General features: G+C 37.8%; 1 protein-coding gene across 3 annotated transcripts; it reads right to left on the minus strand.

Moving 5' to 3' along the window:
* Positions 1–1,060: 1,060 nt before the first annotated feature.
* On the minus strand, positions 1,061–23,447 carry epn3b (epsin 3b). 3 transcript variants are annotated; one of them, XM_048195232.1, is made up of 10 exons: positions 22,156–23,447; positions 13,512–13,824; positions 10,501–10,849; positions 10,135–10,238; positions 7,007–7,099; positions 6,817–6,934; positions 5,167–5,343; positions 4,831–4,941; positions 4,510–4,740; positions 1,061–4,429 (listed from the first exon to the last, which is right to left on the minus strand). In XM_048195232.1, the coding sequence occupies exons 2-10, from the start codon at positions 13,737–13,739 to the stop codon at positions 4,140–4,142; spliced, it is 1,701 nt and encodes a 566-aa protein (XP_048051189.1). In that variant the 5' UTR covers positions 13,740–13,824; positions 22,156–23,447; the 3' UTR covers positions 1,061–4,139. The 3 variants fall into 3 exon arrangements, with proteins under 3 accessions (XP_048051189.1, XP_048051187.1, XP_048051188.1); XM_048195230.1 differs by having other exon boundaries at positions 4,816–4,941; positions 22,156–23,446; XM_048195231.1 differs by lacking the exon at positions 22,156–23,447 and having other exon boundaries at positions 4,816–4,941; positions 13,512–14,324.
* Between the last annotated feature and the right edge of the window lie 474 nt (positions 23,448–23,921).

Here is a 23,921-nt window from a genome sequence, read left to right on the forward strand (position 1 = left end):
TGGTCCAAAGTTATGTTCTCTGATGAAAGTAAATTTTGCATTTCCTTTGTAAATCAGGGTCCCAGAGTCTGGAGGAAGAGAGGAGAGGCACACAATCCACGTTGCTTGAGGTCCAGTGTAAAGTTTCCACAGTCAGTGATGGTTTGGGGTGCCATGTCATCTGCTGGTGTTGGTCCACTGTGTTTTCTGAGGTCCAAGGTCAACGCAGCCGTATACCAGGAAGTTTTAGAGCACTTCATGCTTCCTGCTGCTGACCAACTTTATGGAGATGCAGATTTCATTTTCCAACAGGACTTGGCACCTGCACACAGTGCCAAAGCTACCAGTACCTGGTTTAAGGACCATGGTATCCCTGTTCTCAATTGGCCAGCAAACTCGCCTGACCTTAACCCCATAGAAAATCTTTGGGGTATTGTGAAGAGGAAGATGCGATATGCCAGACCCAACAATGCAGAAGAGCTGAAGGCCACTATCAGAGCAACCTGGGCTCTCATAACACCTGAGCAGTGCCACAGACTGATCGACTCCATGCCACGCCGCATTGCTGCAGTAATTCAGGCAAAAGGAGCCCCAACTAAGTATTGAGTGCTGTACATGTTCATACTTTTCAGTTGGCCAAGATTTCTAAAAATCCTTTCTTTGTATTGGTCTTAAGTAATATTCTAATTTTCTGAGATACTGAATTTGGGATTTTCCTTAGTTGTCAGTTATAATCATCAAAATTAAAAGAAATAAGCATTTGAAATATATCAGTCTGTGTTTAATGAATGAATATAATATACAAGTTTCACTTTTTGAATGGAATTAGTGAAATAAATCAACTTTTTGATGATATTCTAATTATATGACCAGCACCTGTATCTACACCGCATATCTGTGTGTCTTTTGTCGGAGATGTTGGAAAGGCGGCTTATCTGAATATCAAACCCTTTTAGTTCACTGTACATTACAGAAATATTGATTTATGTTCATAAAACAAATACTGCTGATTTTAAAAGAGCGACCTCTGCTGGACACGAGACACACACTTTCTGACAGCTGAGGGAAAGAAAAATTAGCATTAAAAGTGAATAACATTCATTTATTTGTGTCTTTGATATATACCATTTAACTCATAGTAGATTAAACGATTAACCTGGTTCTCCTTCACTAGGACAGACTGGATGGCATACTCATTAGCAGTGATTAACAGTAAAGCTGGTACTTGATCTTGAATCACTTCTGAGTGGAGGAAATAACAGCATCGGATAATTCAGCATCGACTCACATCGAGTCTGTAGCGATTATAAAACACGTCCGTCTGTACTGGTCCTCTCGGACAGACACCGTGAGTTTTAATTGGCTATGCGGGTTCCTGTGGGTGGCGATCCTGAGATCCAAGCAGGAAGTGAGGCGCCAGCCCCAGTGCATTGTGGGACTGTCGGTGGGACAGGCACATGGAGGAGCTCGGTTACAATCAGTGCCGGATCTAATTGCACAGGATCCAATGATTCGAGGCAATAGACAGGAAACGGGAAGGGTTTGAGGAACGAGGAGAGGACGGTGAGTTTGTTCTCGGTTAGTAGCTGATGTTCCTGAAATGTCCCTCCTCATGTCTTCTGTCCTGCTTTTGGCCGAGATACTGACATTTAACCCCTTCCTAAGTTCATTAGCAGCATGCTGTTCCTGTGCAGCAGAAGAGTAAAGCGTTGAGCCAACATATTAAAGTCAACATGAAACAACATCCACAACACATGATGTGACATCATTTCTGATATTCAGTTGGGACTGTATCAATCAGTAGATTGTGAAAAGTGGACGTTGCATACCAGAATGGATATTATTGCTGTCATTTGCATTACATTAACCAGCATTAGTTACTACATCAGCTAATTGCAAAAAACGACCTACATCAGTAGCCTAATAATGCCCAGGTAACTGCTTGGCTATTGGTTTAGATGATTTTCCCCGCACATGTGATCTAGATCAGGGTCAGACCGGGTTCAGGAGATTTAGGGGTCCATCGACAAGTTTACAGATAAACAGTGGAAAAACTGTAAAATAAATTAATACATAATTAATTAAATCAGATATATATTAATAAATATATATAAATAAATATTGAATAAATAAATGCATTAAAAAATTTAAATTAATATTCAATACATGTTTAATGTAATAAATTGTAGGGGTGTAACGGTACACGTATTCGTACCGAACCGTTTAGGTGCACGTGTGTACCAAAGCATTACATTGTAACATTGTAGCCTATCACCATTAACCACCAATAATCGCAATAAGCTCTGCGTTAACAACAAAGTGTTCCTTATTCCACAAAATTTAAACAGAAAATGTCATTTTGACGTGCTTTGATGCACCGTGACAGATCACTGTACAGGCGCCTCAGTTCAACCGGCAGTGCGAGCGCAAGTGAACACGATCATCTCTTCCTCTTTAATACTAGTTACAGAATAAACATGAATGAACATCTGAAGGTATGTTGAAAGATACAGTACAACTTATTGAAACGGTCAGCTCTTGTAATCGCTCAATCAGTGTTTCAACGGCGGAAAGACATCAATGAAAGCTTGTAAACAATCTGTCATGTAGCATTTACCTCATGAAAGCCATTTACTGTCTACAGCTTGTTAGTTCGCTAGAGAAATGAACTCTTTCGCTAAATATATGCACTGTATATTCATTATATTTTACTTAACCTTTTAGTGATGTCCTGATTAGGCTATTTAATGTGTGTTTAAATAAATCTGTTGTGAAAATGACAGCCACTGTGTATAAATAATTATATTTCAACAACGAATTGAAGTAAAAACATTTAGAAGTTAATGCAAAACTGCCTTAGGTGCAGCATAAATGTTTCCATAGGCCTACAATTTGTTATTTGAGTGTTGATTATTTTATCTAAAATAGTTTGGGCTTAGTTGTTAACCTTATACCTTATTATAATAGCATAATGTTCAAATAAGGGCTGCTACATAGTTTATAGCATTAGCAGAGATAATTTTTTTATCCTTAAGAAACTTTTAGTTATAATTTAATTTAATATATTTAAAGACAAAAACACAATTTGAACAGTAACCACTGTTTAATAAAAAAAAAGCGATTTTATGTTTAGTTTTCTCCCCACCTGCTGTACCGAAAACCGTACCGAACTGTGACTTTAAAACCGAGGTACGTACTGAACTGTGATTTTTGTGTACCGTTACACCTCTAATAAATTGTGTTTTTACTAAGGCTGCACAAAAAAAAAAAAAAAAAAAAAAGGCAAATTTGCAATATGGCTTTTACGACTGTTGAATCGTAACACTTTTAACAAAGCCATGCCCTTTTTTTTATTGACAGCATATATCGTACCTGATTATTGGCTGTTTTTAAACTGTTGATTATTTTAAATACCGATTATTGGCCCATATATCAGTGTATCTCTAATAATAATAATAATAATATATAATAAATAAATAATACAACAGTATCTAAAGATACATTACAATAGTAAGTGGATGGAAAGGTAAATAATGTAACATTAAACAAACAAACAAAAAAAAAAAATCCAAATATTTTACACTTTTGCAATATTACCTTTTAATTAATATATAATTAATTTTTAATTTAATATATTGGGTCTTTAAACATGCAAATATATATCTGTCTTTTAAATGTTAGGATGAGGATCTGTGATTTTGGGGGTTCGTGGCATCGAAAAGATTGAAAACTCCTGACCTAGATGATGTCAGCCAATCAAGAGACAGAACATGTTAAAATATTGTGATTATGATAACAAATTTTGGAATAACATGTTCTCATGCCACAATAAGTGCACAGTAAGATCAGGATGGTGTATTAGGAAAGTAAATGGAGTTTGTTTTGAGTTCATGTTGACTTTAAGCTCGATATAAATCCAGGCTGAGCTCTTGCGCTTGAATAAATTATCACGCATAATACAGACGAACGAACGAACGCAAGTTAATAAAGTCAGCCGGCATAAAATGTGTCTTATTGGAAAAGTACCGTCACTAAAAACCAACCCTAGTAACATCGCAGGCCTCAAATCAGCTCTTCAGTCCGTTCACACTGAAAGCGAATCACCGTAATCCGGTTTCAGTGTCCGTTTCCCACACTTCAGTGTGAACCGAAGCGGTTCCTCAGAGGAAGGGGTTGTGGCTCTGTCGGCCGGAGGGCTGCAGCGGGACGGGCGTGAGGGGTAGCAGCGGCTGTGGCAGGTTGCTGGGCATGTCCAGCAGGCCGTGGGGTGGCTGCGTGTAGGACGAGGGCAGAGTCTGGGGCCTCTGCTGCAGGAGGGGCTGAGGAAGGGAGGCGCTGTAGGACAGAGCGGGCGCCGGCAGCGGCGAGGTGGAGTGAGGCCGCATCTGATTCAGAGTCAGTCTGGGCTGCTCACAGTGGAAAGGGTTCGTGGGAGACGGCGTGCTCAGACCTGGGACAGACAATCCCAATCATTTTACATGCTTAAAACAAGACACATTTACACCACTGTTCATTCAGAAGTTTTCCCACCTGACAGAAAGGGATTTTTGCTCTTGGCCGGCGGGTTCGTTGGAATCAGTGTGTCCAGGTTCACGAGGGAGGCGGCGGTGGGCCCGAGGAACGCTTCAGGGGTCCGGCACTGTCTGGGGATCACCGCGTCTAGGGGAGGCCCGAGGCGAGAGAGGTCAAAGGTCTCCGGACTGTCATTCGCCCGTCCGTTCACTTGAACGCCCACCACCAACTCCTCGAACTGATCGGCATCTGGAACGAGAGATGCGAATGAGCTTCAACTCAACTCAGAGAGGGAAACGAGCGTGAAGACGGTCTGGTGAGGACCTGCAGGACTCTCACAGCGAGGGCTGAACACTTGAGTTGGCCCCTCCCCCTCCACTACAGGCCCCTCCCCCTCCACTCTAAGCTCCTCCTCCTCTGGAATGGAAAACGGGTCCTTCCCACTCAGAACTAGAATGAAGAGCAGAGAATATAGAGATGGGTCTCTAGAGAACTGCAAACATTTACATATTTAAAGTGAAAGGCTGAGTTATAACATAAAGGATGTCTGGTATATTTACTGTGCCACAAACTGTATATAATGAAATTATTTGATATGGATCCTCTCTTCATTCTCTAAAGGAATGTATTATTTTAATTTACAGGGTCGTCAACTTGTTTAAAATTTTGTCTCACTTAGTCGTGCTGGGCTCCTCCAGGCTTTTTCATCCATATTAGAGGTGGAGTTTGAAGGTGGATCATCCCAGGGGTCAGGAGGCGATTGGTGGGTTCCCCAGGGGTGGGCGGGGCTACTGGAGGAAGGGCGAGCCGTCCAGGGACTACCAACCACCGGGTTACTGGACTTCACTACAGCTGAAACAACCAGATCGAACAACACCCACGCTGCACTGTGAAAAACCCTTGAAAATCCTTAAAACAAGATAAATTTACCCAAGAAGCAACGCTGCTTTAGATAAAGACTTGTTTTCATAGATTTTGTGTTTTGCCTTACTGCACTGCAGTTTTTTCCTCTTGTTTTTTTAAGTATAAACCAGTTTGTCAAATTACTTTTGAGACTAAAACTAAAACTGAAATAAAAGTGAATAAAAACTATATAGACAAAACCTAATAAAAAGACAAAAACACACAAAAAATAACTAAAACCTTCAAAAAATAAATTATATAATAAACACTGCAATAGTATCTCAATGATACTAAAATAATACTGGATTTTTGCTTGATAATAATAATGTCAGTTGTTATTTCAGCATTGAAAAAACATTAAAAAAATGTTAGCGACTAAGAGATTTGCAACTTAAACGAACTTCTTAACCAAAATATGGTTGAAATATTGTCAGTTGTTTCAAAATTGATAAAAACATAAAAAATGCTGTAACAACATTAACTGCTAAATCATTTTAAAAGGTTAACAAAATATTGATCAATCAACGTTGAAATTATAAGATCTGTACAAAAAGACACTGAAACAATGTTGCGATATCAACGAATCAATTTGCAAAATCAATATCCATGACATTGATTAACCCATTAATAAACATTGAAATACAGGCTGGGAAGTAAAAAAAGACAAATTAAACTCATTAAAAAGTCTTTTTTTTGCATTTTTTACAACTGAAGGGAATCAGCGACTGTCAGATTTGAGGCAATGATAATGTTTATATATTTTTTACGTAACTGACCATCTATGTTGAAATTTGGTTAAAATAATTGTTGTGTCAACGTTAAATAAAATATTTAAAAAACATTTACTGATACATAGTTTTAAAAGGTTAACAAAAATACTAATCAATCAACATTGAAATAGTAAGATCTGTTGAAGATCTGTACGAAAAAGATGTTATGTTAGGCATCAATGTTAATTTAATTTGCAAAATCAAAACAAAATTTAACATCCATGATGTTGATTAACCCATTAATAAATATTGAAATACAAGCTGGGAAGTCAAAAAGACTATTTAAACTCAGTAAAAAGTCATTTTTTGCTTTATTTTTCTATTGAATTAAAAGAGATACCAAAAGAGATTTATGGCAATGATCATTATTAGATATTTTTACACAACTGACCTTCTACGTTAAAATGTGGTTGAAATAATGTCAAGTTGTTGTTCCAGTGTTGAAAGAATGTTAAAAACAACATTTAATGCTACATAGTTTTATAAGATGGACAAAATATTGATAAATCAACACTAAAAAATCGTAACATTTGTACAATTGAAATAAAATCACAGTGACCGCAAGGTTTTTTTGGTGACGTGCCGAGGAAATCGCTAACTATTATTAAAAATGAATGTGTGAACGCAACTTAACAGCGCACACATCACTGACCTACAGACTCCCAGGGGTCAGAGTTCACGGAGCAGGTGGGCGGGGCGTCCCAGGGGTCGTCGCTCACCGGCGCGGCAGGCGTGGGACCAAACACATCCACCAGGTCGATCATGGCCGACTGTGAGACGAAAGCAAGCGTGAGGCGACCCAGAGCTCAGCAGATCATGCAGGTGTTCGGTGTCTGTCTCACCTCTGAAGGGCCCGGCTCTCGCCGTCTCTCGCTCTCCTCCACAACCTTCTGAAGACGAGGCTGAGGATCGTCTCCCTGACGGCTGCGCTGCTCCTGCGGGACAGGAAACAAGCTCAACGCAAACCCTGCTGAAGGTGACGCCGTTAGATAGTTAGTGAACGGATTAATTAGGATTAAAAGAGCGGGAGGTTAATGAGCTCCGTGACATTCACAGCAGATCCACAGAAAACACTGGAGGAAAAATACATGTGAGGAACAGAGAAATATAATTAGAGGAGGAGGAAGAAACGGTTAGTATAAGCAGGCCCGTTCACACCTAGGACAATAACTATAACGATAAAGATATGGTAATAAAATCATTCTGAATGTAAAAGAGTCCACAGCAAAACTGCAACGATAACGGCACAGAGGAACGATATCACTTGAATCCCTTTCAGAGTGATTTGATGAAACTGATGAATGATGAAAACATTGACAGCCAATCAGAATCCAGCTTGAGCATTTCAAACGGCAGACGACTGTATTGTCCGTTGGTGTGGACGCCAATTTTTCCAATATGGAAAAAAGATATTTAACATATTTATTCTGTCTTTTTGCAAAACATTCTGTTGCAGCTGAATACCATGAACAAAAATCAGCAGGCTAAAGAACAACTAACTAATAAACTAGACTAATGTAAGTTTCAAACATTATTAAAGACAAGTATACAGTCAGTAATACAATAAGAGCAAATTAGCAATAGCACAAATAAATACAACTGAACAAAGTTCAGAAATTGAAATCAAATGTAATATAACTGCATAGTTTTATTTGTATAAATAAAAATATAGATTAATCCTCATTATTAAAGTCACAAAAGTTATTCAGTCAAGAGCAATGAGTGATTTTTATTTCTTTTGCTCTTTGATTAACAGACAGCAGCAGGATTATTAGGCTGCTGTCACTTTAAGACCTAATGCACCAATCCAATATACTGTTACACATGTGTTTTCTTTCTGTTTATGTTCACTTAAGACAAAACCGACTGTGTTTACGAGGATATTTTGACATAATTTTGTGTGTATTTGTCTGTTCAAATGCAAGAAGATGCAAAAGAAAACTCATTTCAGTATTCGGCTTTTTGTGTGCGTGTTCTCCATGTTCCCAGCACAGAAAACAGCGTGCGAGTGCCGAATTAAGTTCTTTCGCGAGATCATTTTATTACAAATAACCAGTTCCTGATCTCAAGTATCCAGAATTGGAATTGATTTTCGATTTCCAACCCTAGTGGACGCTAATGTAGTTATCGTTCGTGGTGTGAACGGGCCTTAAATAAGCTTGAACCAGAGTTATTATAGTTAACTAAACCATAAAAAAAAATGTTACTTGAAATAAATACAAACATTAAATGAAATAAAATATAAAAAAAAATAAATAAATAAAAAAAACTAGTTACCAAGGAAACATTTCTCATTTAGTACTGATGTACTAAAACATAAATATATGATATAAAATATAAAAATACAATCTAATTCAAACTATTAATAAAAACTATAATAGTATCTCAATGAGACTAAAATAACTGGTTTGAATATTTGAAAAATGCAGAAAATAAAACAGAAATCCTAAAAACATCCTTTTTAACAGTTTAATCCAGTGTTTCTCAACCTTTTTGTCGTGAATATATTGGCTTTTACAGGTTTGTTTTCAAACATTTTTTCTGGGAGTACTGATAAATTAAATTAATTTACTGCAAATCATTTTCTGACTCCAGAGGGTTCAAGAACTGTATGTTTTTCAGTTAAAAGAGGGGAAAAAATTTTGTTTTAATTATATAACAATATGATATATATTACATATATTATTGTGAAATGTTTTGTGCTTTTTAGCATTTTATTTTAGTTTAATCTATTAATAATCATTTATTAATATTGATATAATATGTATAATAATATATATCATTTATATAATTAATGAATAATATTAACTGAAACACTGTTTAGTCATCTTGAGGTTCTCATGTTGAGAACGACAGGTTTAAATGAATGAAAGCATCTGCTGCAGGATCTACCGCTCCTCGGATACCTGGGCAGAGATACTGGACGTCCTCCTCCGTCTCCATGACAACAGCGCAGCAGCGATACACACAATAGCAGACAGTGATTGGCTGTTGGGGAGAGACGTGTCAGCGCTCATATTTAAGGCACATCGGAGCCGAACGCTGCGCCAGATTTGGGTTAATCGGAGTTATTTTCAGCAGCGCGTGCGGTTTCTGCACTTCCACTGCGTCCTGTGGGAATGGAAAAATTCCTGAAACAGCAAGAAAGGTCAACAGGAAAACTCTTCCTGCTCGTCTTTCTCCTCACATTTCCTCCTCGTCGTCCTCACAAACACAGTGGATCGAGATGAAAATGCTCCGGCTGCTGCATGCTGGGAATGAAAGACACTCTCACCGCTGCGTGTGTTCATTTACTACATCAAACACCACAGAAACTGGAGACCTACAGGGATCGTTTACAGTTCAGGAAACAGACTAATGTAAAGAAGAGAGTGTGTTTGAGTGTGTGTGTGTGTGTGTGTGAGAGAGAAGAATTGTGTGTATACAGGGCCTAAAACTAAGGGCCAAACCTGCCAATGGCCAGTGACTTATGAAAATTGACTGAATAATAGGCTGCTGTCACTTTAAGAGCTAATGCACTGATCCAATATACTGATACACATGCGTTTTATTTACATTCAGTTAAGACATTAACTGACTATGTTTACGACATAATTTCATTTGAATATGACTGTTCAAGCGCAAGAAGACAAAAGAGAGCTCGATTCAGTATTTGTAAACTGTCTTTTCTGGGTGCGTGCTTCGGAAAACGTCCTACACGGTGCGCGAGTAACGAAATGAGTTTGTCTCGCGTCTTCTTGAGCTTGAATAATTAAATTGGCAAGGCTTAAACTTTCATGAGCACTGGCCTGTCAGCTGTCCCGAACCTTGTTTACGTTTGTTCACACTCATGTTCTCACAATTTTGAGCCAGCCAACAGGCGGTTAACACTGTTTCATAGACTCACCAACACAGATTTTTACTCATATTTGGCGCTAGGCGAGTGTTAATTTTAAGCCCAGTGTGTGTGTGTGTGTGTGTGTGTGTGTACCTCTCTGCTCATGGCCAGCGCGAGCTGCAGCTGTAGTTCTTCTTCTCCACTGGTCTGCGGTCGAGTCTGTTCCAGATCAGACGCTCGAGGAGACGAGGATGACGCTGACAGACAGACAGATGGGTGAGGGATCATAATGCTTATTTATGAGTGTAATCATTGTGACTGATGTTCCTCTGTCATAAAGCATCAGCATCTCACTTCAGTCATCTTGTGTCACACGCCTCATTAAACAACACACGTGACAGAAGCAGCTGTGACGAGACTCATCAGTGCCGGAGATGTATATTTATGATGATTTTATCGTGCCATATAAATAAAACAAAGCTTATGAATTCAGAGTTAGTCATGCAGAGTTGCTCTCACAGTTAAAGGAGGACGGCGATCCTCTGGAGTGGTTGAACTCTTCTCCGTACAGCGCGGCCATGCTGGGCTGACTGCTGCGCCTGCTGGGATACGCGGGAGGAACGCCGCTGCCCGCCATCCTCTCTTTGGTCTTGAGGGCCTGCGCTCTCTCCAGCCGCAGACGCTCCTCGTCCCGCAGCAGCGCCACCAGCTGCTTGGCTTTCTCGCGCACGTTCACGCCCTGGTCGCGCCCGTCGCGGTCCACGTACTGGAAGTCGCGGAGCGTCTGGATGGTGAAGGCGTTCTCGCGGCACTGCTGGGCGACCCGCTCCGAACCCGTCTTGGCCAGATAGTCCAGCAGGGTCAGAGCCTGGACCAGACACACAAAACCGGCTCACTACACTCCACTACCAGACATTATTAATGATCAAGAGCCTCTCAAACTCTCTGACTCCTGTGTTCAACATACACAAATCTGCTGTAAAGATTTCAACACTTCATTAACTTACAGAAACAAGGAGGTTCCACAGATTCAAATAAATAACTAAAATAATTTTAATTAGAATTCAAATAATTACATTTCAGGATTCCAGAAATTTTAAGAACTGAATTTTAAGAACTTTTTTAACTTTTTTTTTTTTAAAGGTGCCCTCGAATCAAAAATTGAATTTATCTCGGCATAGTTGAATAACAAGAGTTCAGTACATGGAAATGACATACAGTGAGTCTCAAACTCCATTGTTTCCTCCTTCTTATATAAATCTCATTTGTTTAAACGACCTCCGAAGAACAGGCGAATCTCAACATAACACCGACTGTTACGGTAACAGTCGGGGCGTACGCCCCCAATATTTGCATATGCCAGCCCACGTTTCCAACATTATAAAAGGCATTAGACAAGGGCAGCCAGTATTAACGTCTGGATCTGTGCACAACCAAATCATCAGACTAGGTAAGCAAGCAAGAACAATAGCAAAAAATGGCAGATGGAGCAATAATAACTGACATGATCCATGATATCATGATATTTTTAGTGATATTTGTAAACTCTCTTTCTAAAAGTTTCGTTAGCATGTTGCTAATGTACTGTTAAATGTGGTTAAAGTTACCATCGGTTATTACTGTATTCACGGAGACAAGAGAGCCGTCGCTATTTTCATTTTTAAACACTTGCAGTCTGTATAATTCATAAACACAACTTCATTCTTTATAAATCTCTCCAACAGTGTAGCATTAGCCGTTAGCCACGGAGCACTATCAAACTCATTCAAAATCAGAAGTAAACAATACAACAGTATACAATACTCACATAATCTGACGCATGCATGATGAACACTTTGTAAAGATCCATTTTGAGGGTTATATTAGCTGTGTAAACTTTGTTAAGGCACTGTTCAAGGCAAGCACGAGCTCTGTGGGCGGGGAGCACGAGATTTAAAGGGGCCGCAGCATAAAATCGGCGCATTTATAATGATGCCCCAAAATAGGCAGTTAAAAAAATTTATTAAAAACAATCTATGGGGTATTTTGAGCTGAAACTTCACAGACACATTCAGGGGACACCTTAGACTTATATTACATCTTTTAAAAACATAATCTAGGGCACCTTTAAGAATCTTCCCGCTCTTTTCAACCAATGAATTTACATGATGACTTTTCCATACGTTTAGTTTACTGGATAAATGTTAAGGATGATGTTAAGGATACAGGTTAAGGATGAGTTTCCCTCATAAATTCTACTGGATAAAATATTGGCATAACAAGAAAAATGTGTAGTCTTTATAAAAAAAAATATTTAGGATTTTATTAATTTCCATGACTTCTTCCAGGTCAAGAAATCACACTTTGTATATTTAGACTAGAAATCACTTGAAATTACTAATTAGACTAAAAATAAACTAGAAATTACACTTTGTAAATTAGATAATAAACCAGTGTTATTTTAATTTAAAAATATTTTGAATCAGCTTTTATTTTTATATTTGTCTTGTCATTTTATTAGTTTTTTTTTAAAATAATGCTATTTATTTATTTTTAGTTTTTATGTATTTCCAGTTAATCATTTTAGTATTTCAACTTAAACTTATTTTAGTTTATTACCAAGACAACATTTCTAATTTTCATTTAGTTTATTTTTTTTAAATAATATTTATATTTATTTTTAATTTAGCTTTATTTCAATTAACATAAATGTTTTTAATAGTTTTAGTTAATGATAAATACCCTGAAACAAACTAGAAAATACTTCTTTTTGTTTTTAATTAGGCTACAATTCACTTGAAATTACTAGTTAGACTAGAAGTAAATTGTGTTATTTTTATTTTATTAATATTTTGAATCAGCTTTTATTTTTATATTTTTATCTTTTGTCATTTTATTAGTTTTTTTTTTTTAAATATCTATTAAATAATAATTTTAGTACTTCAACTTTATTTCAGTTTATTGTCAAGTCAGCATTTCTAATTTGCATTTAGTTCAAGTTTTTCAACAAATATTTGAACTAGAAAATAAATTATAAATGAACTAGAAATCACTCTTTTTAAATGAGGCTAGAACTCACTTGAAATGACTGATTCAGACTAGAGATGAACTAGAAATCACACTTTATAAATATTATTCAATTTGTGTTTAATTCAGTTTTTATTTATTTCCAGATCATAATTTTAGTACTTCAGCTTCAACTTATTTCAGTTTATTACCAAGAAAACATTTCTAATTTTCATTTAGTTTGTTTAGTTCAAGATTTTAAACTAATATTTAGATTTTATTTTAATTCAGCTTCATTTCAATTAACAGCCTTTTTTTTTTCTTTTTTTTTTTAAATAGTTTTAGTTTTAGTTATCAAAATTAACTAGAAATTACTCTTTTTGAATTAGGCCAGAATTCAGTTGAAATGACTGATTAAGACTAGAGATGAAGTAGAAATCACATATTTCCTCATATATTCAGAGTCCATGGGAATCCTGGTTCTTCAGGATTGATTTCTATCTGGTTTGGTGTGTCTGTGAGTGACAGCGGACAGACTCGGACACCTTGTAGACGTGTCTCCAGTTCTTGCCGTGGTCGTTGAGGCGTTTCCACACCATGGCCATGACCTCGCTGAAGGCCACCACGCTGAAGGTCAACTCGGCGATCTCCGACATCAGCGAGCTGGACGGGCCCCAGGGGTCGTTGGAGGTCGCCTCCCGCACCTTGATCTCCGCATCCGAGTAGTTGTGCACGATGTTCTTCACCTGCCTCCGGAGGGCCGAGGTCGTCATGGCGACGGCGAGAGTGTGTGTGTGGGCGGATCTCCGGCCTCCCGCTGTGAGACGAGGCAGACGGTCACGCTAAACAGAGCCGGAGCTGAGAGAAAAATGACACAAACAGGTGCTTTTACACTTCAAAAACTATAATTAAATGCTTTTCAGTTCTATGAAGTCACATAGACTCATAGTTTCATGAAATGCTAGTTTTAATCTGTAAAGGGATAGAATAATGCTGTTACCAAGGCAACAAACATAAGCAGATATTTTTGTCTTCAAAAATATCTGATAGACATTTTGCCTTCAAAATTGTTTAAAAAAACTGAAATGTATGGAATGTTTCATACAAATTATTGTTTATAGTGCATGGTTATTAACATTTCAATATATCAATATTTGTATATTTTGCTGTCGTATGTAAACGAAACATGACTATAATGTATCCTGAACATGCAATAAACTACATAGCAACACTAAAAACCTTAGCAACCACATAAAAATGTCTTGGCAACCCACATGTATCATGGCACTCTCATCTATCCCAGAATAGCTGTGGTTATTTCCAGCTAAAACTATTAAAAACCGTTTTTGTTAATTGAACCTGAAATAATATAAATATTAGATGAAAAAAAAGAGAAATGAGAAATGTTGCCTTGGATACTTACTGAAATAAAATTTTCAAAAGCTGAACTACTAAAATGATTAAAACTAAAACTGAAAAATAATTTTAAGTTAAATAGAAATAATAAACCAATCTCAAACTAATTAAAAATGATTAAGATTAAAATTAAGATGAAAACAGATCATGTAAACATAAAAGCTAATTCAAAATATACTTATATTCAACAGTTTCAAAATAATACTAAAGTAACTGTTCAAAGTATGCTGAAATCTTGTTTATTGTTGGTGAATCAAGATTTTTTAAATATATAAAATACATTTTAAAGAGGTTTACCGATTCAATTTAAAAATGAAATATGCTTTCAAATGTTTAATTTATTTATTTTACATATTTATTTTATAGTCCATTGTCAAGTATAAATGACAGTTTCCTATAGGTCAGAGGTCAAAAGTCATTTACTAAACATAGTTTATTGTAGTTTTAGTTCATCATGTGGTGTTGTAGAGGGTTAACAAGCTTTTCAACACATAAGTTGACGCAGTTGAGCTGATTAAAAATGCCCCACTCCCTCTTCATTTGCAGCGAGACGAGAGCGATTACCATTTTCAGGATCATCAATAATTCAGCGCGGCTCTCCAGTTAGCACTTATCTTGAAAAACACGGGCACGGGAAGTGGGACGGCGGGAAAGACGTGCGTTATCTGTCCGTCAGGCTCCAAAACAGACCGGCCAATCAGTCGAGCCCGTATACTGCATCTGCTTCCCTGCACTTGCAACATCAAGGTGAAGCGTTCATTTCCCAGATTACACACCCAGTGATAAAAGCATCTGAAATGCGGCCTGAAAGCATCTGCTAATGAATAAATGTGTATTTGACTCATGCATGAGTCACACTCGCCACCAAAGAACTGGCTCACGCTGTCACCCATCAGCCCACGGACACCCCGAGAACACCAGATGACTAGTGATGGATCAGCTGTGAATCACAGCGGCACGTTCAGCTCATGTCACAGTCGGCTTCGACCAGGTGTCTTTCATTCAGACGACACTGGAGAGCGAAGGGTTAATATGCTTACTCTGAAGGAGTCGTGAGTTTGGTGTTAATCACACTCTGCATCAGCAGCAGGCCTGATATCTGGAAACATCTGAGTCGTTCATTCACGAAAAGCCATCAAACTAACGGGATTATGATGAAATGACGTTTGATGGACACGAACACTGTGGGGTTGTGGTTGTCAGAACTTTATGGTTGCAACATTTTAAGTTTATTAGATTTATATTAAATTTACAGGACAAAACGAAGCTCGTGCTTCGGTAGCTCAACAACAACAAAGCTGGAGAATCTCACGCAGCCAAAATGAGGATTGTCAGTAACGGTGTTCAGCCTTACATTGGTCAAACCGGAGTCGACACTGATGGAGAGACTCAGGAAGAAGTTACAACTTTTAGACGTTTCTGAATGGTTAGTGGATAAATTTATGTAGTTGCTGTGGAGTTGATTCAACTCATCCACTAGCATGTGCCATCCTAAAGAAGGATTTTAACTTAATTTTAAAAAGACCAATAGATGTACACCCCTTTATATCCTAAGTTAGTGTGTAATGTTGCCGTTTGAGCACAAACAACATCTGCAAAGTTATGACGCTCAAAGTTCAATGCAAAGGGAGATATTTTCTTTTACAGAAATCACTTTTTGAGGTCTACAACAAATGGATGATAGGTACTACAACAAGCTTCTTCCTGGGTTAGTGACATCACTATGCCTAAAATTTACATAAACCCCGCCCCCAAGAACACACAACAATGGGGGTGAGGCAATGTTGGGCTGCTTTAGAGAAGAGGAAGAGTTGTTGTAGTAGAGTGTTGTTGTCATGCCGTCATTTTACACCGGACTGCTTCACAAACGAGGGTCAATTCAACGCTGGATTTGAACAAAAGATGAACATGACGGCACATGCTAGTGGATGAGTTGAATCAACTCCACAGCAACTACATAAATGTATCCACTAACCATTCAGAAATGTCCAGTTTCATTCTAAAAGTTGTAACTTCTTCCTGAGTCTCTCCATCAGTGTCGACTCCGGTTTGAACAATGTAAGGCTGAACACCGTTACTGACAATCCTCATTTTGGCTGCGTGAGATTCTCCAGCTTTGTTGTTGTTGAGCTTTTAAAGCTCCGCCCTATTCTGGAAAGGGGGCGTGGAGCAGCAGCTCATTTGCATTTATTGGTGTATTTTGAGCTGAAAATTCACAGACACATTCTGGGGACACCAGAGACTCATATTACATCTTGTGAAAGGGGAATAATAGGTCCCCTTTAACAGTATTTTACTGTAAATTTGCATTAATCCCATATAGATTAAATGAACATAACCAATTAACAGGTTTTTACTTTAACAGTATTTACCAGTAAAATTCTGATAATTTCTGGCAGTGTAGCGTCAGCTGACCTGACTGAACATCTCTGCCCTTCACACGGCTGCGCTCATTGACTTTGCATTTCTGTGTATTCGGCAAAACCTAATCCTTCCCGATCTGAATTGATCTGTCCTCCTTCTCTAAAGGCAGCGCTCCTCTCTGTGAAGAGCTCATGGTGTTCCTCAGAGTTCATCAGCTCCCGCCATTTACCAACAAGTCTTTAAAACACCATCTGGACATTTGAGATCCGTTCAACACATTTACAAAGAAGAAAAACTGGTTTTGCATCGGACACAAAACAAGGAGCTGCTAACATCAGCACTTTTTCAGAACTAGACTGACGCAACAAAACTAGATCATTATGATTAATGAAGATGGGCTTTAGTGAGAAGGAATGCAACACTTTCAGTTGTGCAACTACAAACCCGATTCCAAAAAAGTTGGGACACTGTACAAATTGTGAATAAAAAAGGAATGCAATAATTTAAAAATCTCATAAACTTATATTTTATCCACAATAGAATATAGATAACATATCAAATGTTGAAAGTGAGACATTTTGAAATGTCATGCCAAATATTGGCTCATTTTGGATTTCATGAGAGCTACACATTTCAAAAAAGTTGGGACAGGTAGCAATAAGAGGGCGGAAAAGTTAAATGTACATATAAGGAACAGCTGGAGGACCAATTTGCAACTTATTAGGTCAATTGGCAACATGATTGGGTATAAAAAGAGCCTCTCAGAGTGGCAGTGTCTCTCAGAAGTCAAGATGGGCAGAGGATCACCAATTCCCTCAATGCTGCTGCGAAAAATAGTGGAGCAATATCAGAAAGGAGTTTCTCAGAGAAAAATTGCAGAGTTTGAAGTTATCATCGTCTACAGTGCATAATATCATCCAAAGATTCAGAGAATCTGGAGCAATCTCTGTGGGTAAGGGTCAAGGCCGGAAAACCATACTGGATGCCCGTGATCTTCGGCCCTTAGACGGCACTGCATCACATACAGGAATGCTAGTGTAATGGAAATCACAATATGGGCTCAGGAATATTTCCAGAAAACATTGTCGGTGAACACAATCCACCGTGCCATTCGCCGTTGCCGGCTAAAACTCTATAGGTCAAAAAAGAAGCCATATCTAAACATGATTCAGAAACGCAGGCGTTTTCTCTGGGCCAAGACTAATTTAAAATGGACTGTGGCAAAGTGGAAAACTGTTCTGTGGTCAGACAAATCAAAGTTTGATGTTCTTTTTGGAAAACTGGGACGCCATGTCATCCGGACTAAAGAGGACAAGGACAACCCAAGTTGTCATCAGCGCTCAGTTCAGAAGCCTGCATCTCTGATGGTATGGGGTTGCATGAGTGCGTGTGGCATGGGCAGCTTACACATCTGGAAAGGCACCATCAATGCTGAAAGGTATATCCAAGTTCTAGAACAACATATGCTCCCATTCAGACGTCGTCTCTTTCAGGGAAGACCTTGCATTTTCCAACATGACAATGCCAGACCACATACTGCATCAATTACAGCATCATGGCTGCGTAGAAGAAGGATCCGGGTACTGAAATGGCCAGCCTGCAGTCCAGATCTTTCACCCATAGAAAACATTTGGCGCATCATAAAGAGGAAGATGCGACAAAGAAGACCTAAGACAGTTGAGCAACTAGAGGCCTGTATTAGACAAGAATGGGACAACATTCCTATTCCTAAACTTGAGCAACTTGTCTCCTCAGTCTCCAGACGTTTGCAGACTGTTATAAAAAGAAGAGGGGATGCCACACAGTGGTAAACATGGCCTTGTCACAACTTTTTTGAAATGTATTGATGCCATGAAATTTAAAATCAACTTATGTTTCCCTTAAAATGATACATTTTCTCAGTTTAAACATTTGATATGTCATCTATGTTGTATTCTGAATAAAATATTGAAATTTGAAACTTCCACATCATTGCATTCTGTTTTTATTCACCATTTGTACAGTGTCCCAACTTTTTCGGAATCTGGTTTGTAAAACAAAAATGCTTTTATTTAGAGTTTTGCATGTGAATTGATCACTTATTCAACTCTCCTAACAGGGAATGTTTTCAAAAATGTTGGATAAAATTAGTAAATTTTGGTAAACACCATTATGATGTTATTATTAATATCTGACAATGGTTGTAACAATATTAGGAGTAAACGTTCTTAGTATAATATTGTTTGAATGTTCTTTAAACGTCCAGTTTTTGGAGACAGTTGTGAAGTTCTTGTAGTATTCTGCGTGCTACTGTTAAAGAACATCATCATAAATGTGGGGAACATTTTTTGTACAGTTTCCAAATGTTTTTCAATGTTTAAATAATGTGGACAATCCAGTGTAGATGAAGCAGCATTCATGCATATTCAACAACATGATGTACTATTCCTAGCACGTTATGTAATTAAGTTCAAATAAGGTTTTCACTCACTCTAATAATGACAGAGTAATATATCAGCCAGGCCGGCTAATGAGCTGATATTTGGCCATTTTATGATTAATGACTGGCATCAGCAATCGACCATGTTCACTTGGGCAATAAAAGTTTTAGTTGGCCCTTTTTGTGAATTTTGAGTACATATTCTGCTTGTTTATGTCTCATTTACTATCATTAAACTGTAATACACTCCTAAAATGAAGGTTTCAGAAGGGTTTTTGCAGTGACGCCATAAATAGAAGAATCATTTTTTGGTTTTCCAAAGAACAGTTCTTAAAAAAATAAATAAAGTAAGTGCAAAGAACATTTTAATAATCTAAAGAACCTTTTGTACAATGGAAAGTTCCATGGAAGTTAAAGGTTCTTTATGGAATCATCAATGCCAATAAAGATACTTTATTTTTAAGAGTGTATATAATATTACCGTTATTCTGACAATCAGTCATCCTTACGGAAAAAAACGAAACTGGCGCCGTGTTCGTTCTGCAAGTAGAATAGGGAAGGCGTAGGACATTCAGCGTAAGCGTTTTGAAGAATGCGGAAACGGGAAGTACGTTCAAGGCGATATTTTGTGTTTATAAAGCATAAACGGTTGTAATTTTTTTGAAAATGACCAATCGTTTCTCTAGATAAGACCCTTATTCCTCGTCTGGTATCGTTTAAAGCCCTTTGAAGCTGCACTGAAACTGTAATTTTGACCTTCAACCGTCTGGAGGCCATTGAAATCCATTATAAGGAGAAAAATCCTGGAATGTTTTCCTCAAAAACCTTCATGTCTTTTTGACTGAAGAAAGAAAGACATCTCAGATGACACAGGGGTGAGTAAATTTTCAGGAAAGGTTTATTTAAAAATGGACTAATCCTTTCAGTTGAATTTAGAGGCCATTGGTGCGGATCTCCTTAGGCTTGTGATGATTTTGGCAAACACATCCCTGCATACAGGCCATTGTCAAGGTATTAACACCGCAGGTAAGTAAGTAACTCACTCATCATCTGCTGTAGATGAGCAGAAACAAACACTCCATGACTGGAGTAAAATGTGTGAGTAACTGAGCACAGATGAGTGTGATCTCAGCAGAGACATCTGCTCCTCAACATGACACACTTTCATCGAGCACATCCCCTCGGAGACGCTTAATTCTGTCAATGGCCTTTTATGCGTTCCTTATTGAATTATTCCACGCCATGTTCCTGCGGTGATCACAGATTCATCTCACTCACATTACTACAAATTAAGGGGCCAAAGACAGTTGTACAGCCTGGTGCCTCAGCAGAGCCTTCGGATGAACTTAAAAAGGTACTCCTGTGATGTCACAGAACTATTTTAAATGTCTTTTTTTTCAGTTGGGTGATGCCATAGATCATGTCCTAAAAAAGTCATAGCAGAACCTTAAGTTACTATGACGTCACTGAACATTTTAAGTCCTAATAAAGTCGTAGTAGAACCTTTTTAACCCCTTAACTGTGACCGTCCCAATTTATTATTTTTTAATAATTATTTTTTTTTTATAAAGCATAATGAAACAGAAAATTCTAGTTGGGAAATTTTCGAACTATTTGCAAATATTTGCATTAAATATATTGTTAGTCCTGAGATTCTTCACATTAGTAAATAAATACAAAGATCAGCTATTAACATTAGAATTTCCTAGTGGTCTGGTGATAGAATTTTTGTTAACAGTATCAAAGGTTGCTGGTTCTAATCCACCCTCGTATAGGTTTTTTTTTCCTCATGAAAATCAAAGATTGTATATCAAGAGCAGGGACTTGTTCGTGTGCATTTGCTTTGTGATTTCACCAGAAAGAACAGTCTCCGCAATGTCATTAAGTGACAGATTGCCGCACTTGTCTGTGTTGTGAAGACTGTGCACGAGCCAAAAGAGAACATAAACCTCGCCTACTTTGATTTGATTGGCCATCTCAATCATTTTGATATTGACGAGCGCTGTTAGACCACTGAGGTAGACCAGACTAAAAATTTAACTTTTAAACCTTTTTGCCATCCCTACAGAGTGCTGCATAATGAAATGCAGCAGAGCAGTACAAGAATTTCAAATATATTCATATAGTACAAGAATTTCAAATATATTCAATTTTTGTGATATCAACTTCAAATTTAGAACACAACATGGATAGACATATGGCTTTGATTTTATAGCAATTTTAAAGTAAAAATAATTTTGTAAAATATATAGGCCTATTTTGTATTAAATAAAAAATGTTTAGTACAGTACATTTGTTTTACAGTAAACTTCTATAACTTTTTTTACACTTTCATATTTTTAAGTGCTTTCACTTCAGCAATAATCAGAGTGTCTTTTTTGAAAAAGAGACCAACCTTAGGTCTGTATTCCATTTCGTGAATTACAACCATTTAAGTATGATTTTGTCAAATCTATGCACAAAAAGTTGTTCCAAAGTCATAAAACATTTAAAGTCCCAGAACATTTCCTATATGATGCTATTTAACCCTTTTGAATTCCTTGAATTCCATATAGAACATTTCAGTGTTCTAATAGTCAGTGTAGAACCTTTTCAAGTTTCTATGATGTCATAGAAGAATCTTGTTAGTGTTCTATGATTCTTTAGAAAGCCTTATGTGTACTGATGCTTTAAAGAAAATGGGTTTCACATTTACTGTGGTAATAGATGATACATAGACACACTAATCTGACCTGCAATATGAAATCAAGATTTTTTAATTCTCCAGAGAATCATTTATCCAGCATGAGCAGATCCCACACACCAGCATCAGAAATAGACTCAAGACTGTGTGTAAATGCTCCAGTAGGCCTTCAGCTCCTGCACTGAGCATCACACTTCTGATACAGATCACAATCACATCTACAATCTATCAGACATGCACAGTAACACACTGACAGCTATGCGCTTCATCTGCAGGGTTACTGAGAAGATAAATGAATCCCGCTTACCCGCAGCATCTTAGTGAGCAGCCGCGATCCGCCACACCGACACGAACCCAGAGAGACAGACAGACAGACAGACAGACAGGAATACAGACAGACAGAAAGAGATACAGATAGATTTGTCCGTGCTGCCGTCGATCTGTGCGAGAATAATCGCGTGGATGCTGCAATGTCTCCGGTGAAATGATCCATCTACACACGCTCACGCATGCGGTGTGGAGGCACGAACAGTCATCACGAGAGAGAGAGAGAGAGAGAGAGAGAGAGAGAGAGAGAGAGAGAGAGAGAGATGCTCTGCGCACTCAGCATTTAACCGCATTACTGCCGGACTCCCTCAACAAACAAATACATAAATCAATAATAAATACAATACATGTATAAATCATACATGAATTAATATTACAACATAAATTAATGATTAAATATTGTGAAAACAGAAAGGTATTTAGCAGTGTGTGACTGAAAGTTTTTCTAATCTTGACAAAAAAAAAATTCTAATCTTGACAAATATCATAGGAACGGTCTGAGACTCAAGATTCCACATATGGTTACTGTTTTGTGATAGAACTGATATTATGACAGAAATTTGTCACAGGAGAATGCATAAAAAAAATTCAATGGAATTTGGCTATTTTTGGTATAGCGCCTAAACACTTCAATTTTTGTGATATCAGCTTCAAATTTAGAACACAACATGGTTAGACATGGCTTTGATTTTATAGCAATTTTAGAGTAAAAATAATTTTGTAAAGTATATAGGCCTATTTTGTATTAAATAAAAAATGTTTAGTACAGTACATTTGTTTTACAGTAAACTTCTATAACTTTTTTTACACTTTCATATTTTTAAGTGCTTTCACTTCAGCAATAATCAGAGTGTCTTTTTTTGAAAAAGAGACCAACCTTAGGTCTGTATTCCATTTCGTGAATTACAACCATTTAAGTGCGATTTTGTCAAATCTATGCACAAAAAGTTGTTCCAAAGTCATAAAACATTTAAAGTCCCAGAACATTTCCTATATGATGCTATTTAACCCTTTTGAATTCCTTGAATTCCATATAGAACATTTCAGTGTTCTAATAAAGTCAGTGTAGAACCTTTTCAAGTTTCTATGATGTCATAGAAGAATCTTGTTAGTTAATGATTAAATATTGTGAAAACAGAAAGGTATTTATCAGTGTGTGACTGAAAGTTTTAATTGCTTTATTAATGATAGCGAGCTGATGGCTATTTACAATCTAATTATCCAGAGAATAATAATAAAACTGGCAAAAGGGAATTACTTCGGAATTACTTGCTTCGTTTTAAAAATATAAAACTCAGTTTTGGACTATATTTAAGTTTAAATACAGATAGTTCACCCAAAAATGTAATTCTATCATCATTTACTCGACCTCAAGTTGTTCCAAACCTGTATAAATTTCTTTGTTCTGTTGGGCAGTTCACACAGCAGGGGACTCCTAGGCGGATCCGCATTCAAGTTGCCAAACCCGCGTGACTGTCACATTCGTTTTGGCGCCGCACAGAGGATCAGCTCCGCCTCTGGGCGGCGCCGTAAATTCTACTGTCAATCAGCGGATCCTGAGCGGACCCATGGACGCGCACGCGCCTTTACTTTAACGGCTGTATCAATTTGCGGGTCCCAAACGGACCCGCCGCGGAGGTAAGGTTTTAAACGCGGATGCAGCGCGGAGCCACGGCGGGTCCGCGATCCGCCTTCGTTGCAGATCCGTCACTGCGCGCAAGTGGACGCCGATACGGGTCTGTTCGC

Source organism: Megalobrama amblycephala, linkage group LG7 (genome assembly GCF_018812025.1).
Source record: "Megalobrama amblycephala isolate DHTTF-2021 linkage group LG7, ASM1881202v1, whole genome shotgun sequence".
In the NCBI taxonomy this organism is placed as follows: domain Eukaryota; kingdom Metazoa; phylum Chordata; class Actinopteri; order Cypriniformes; family Xenocyprididae; genus Megalobrama; species Megalobrama amblycephala.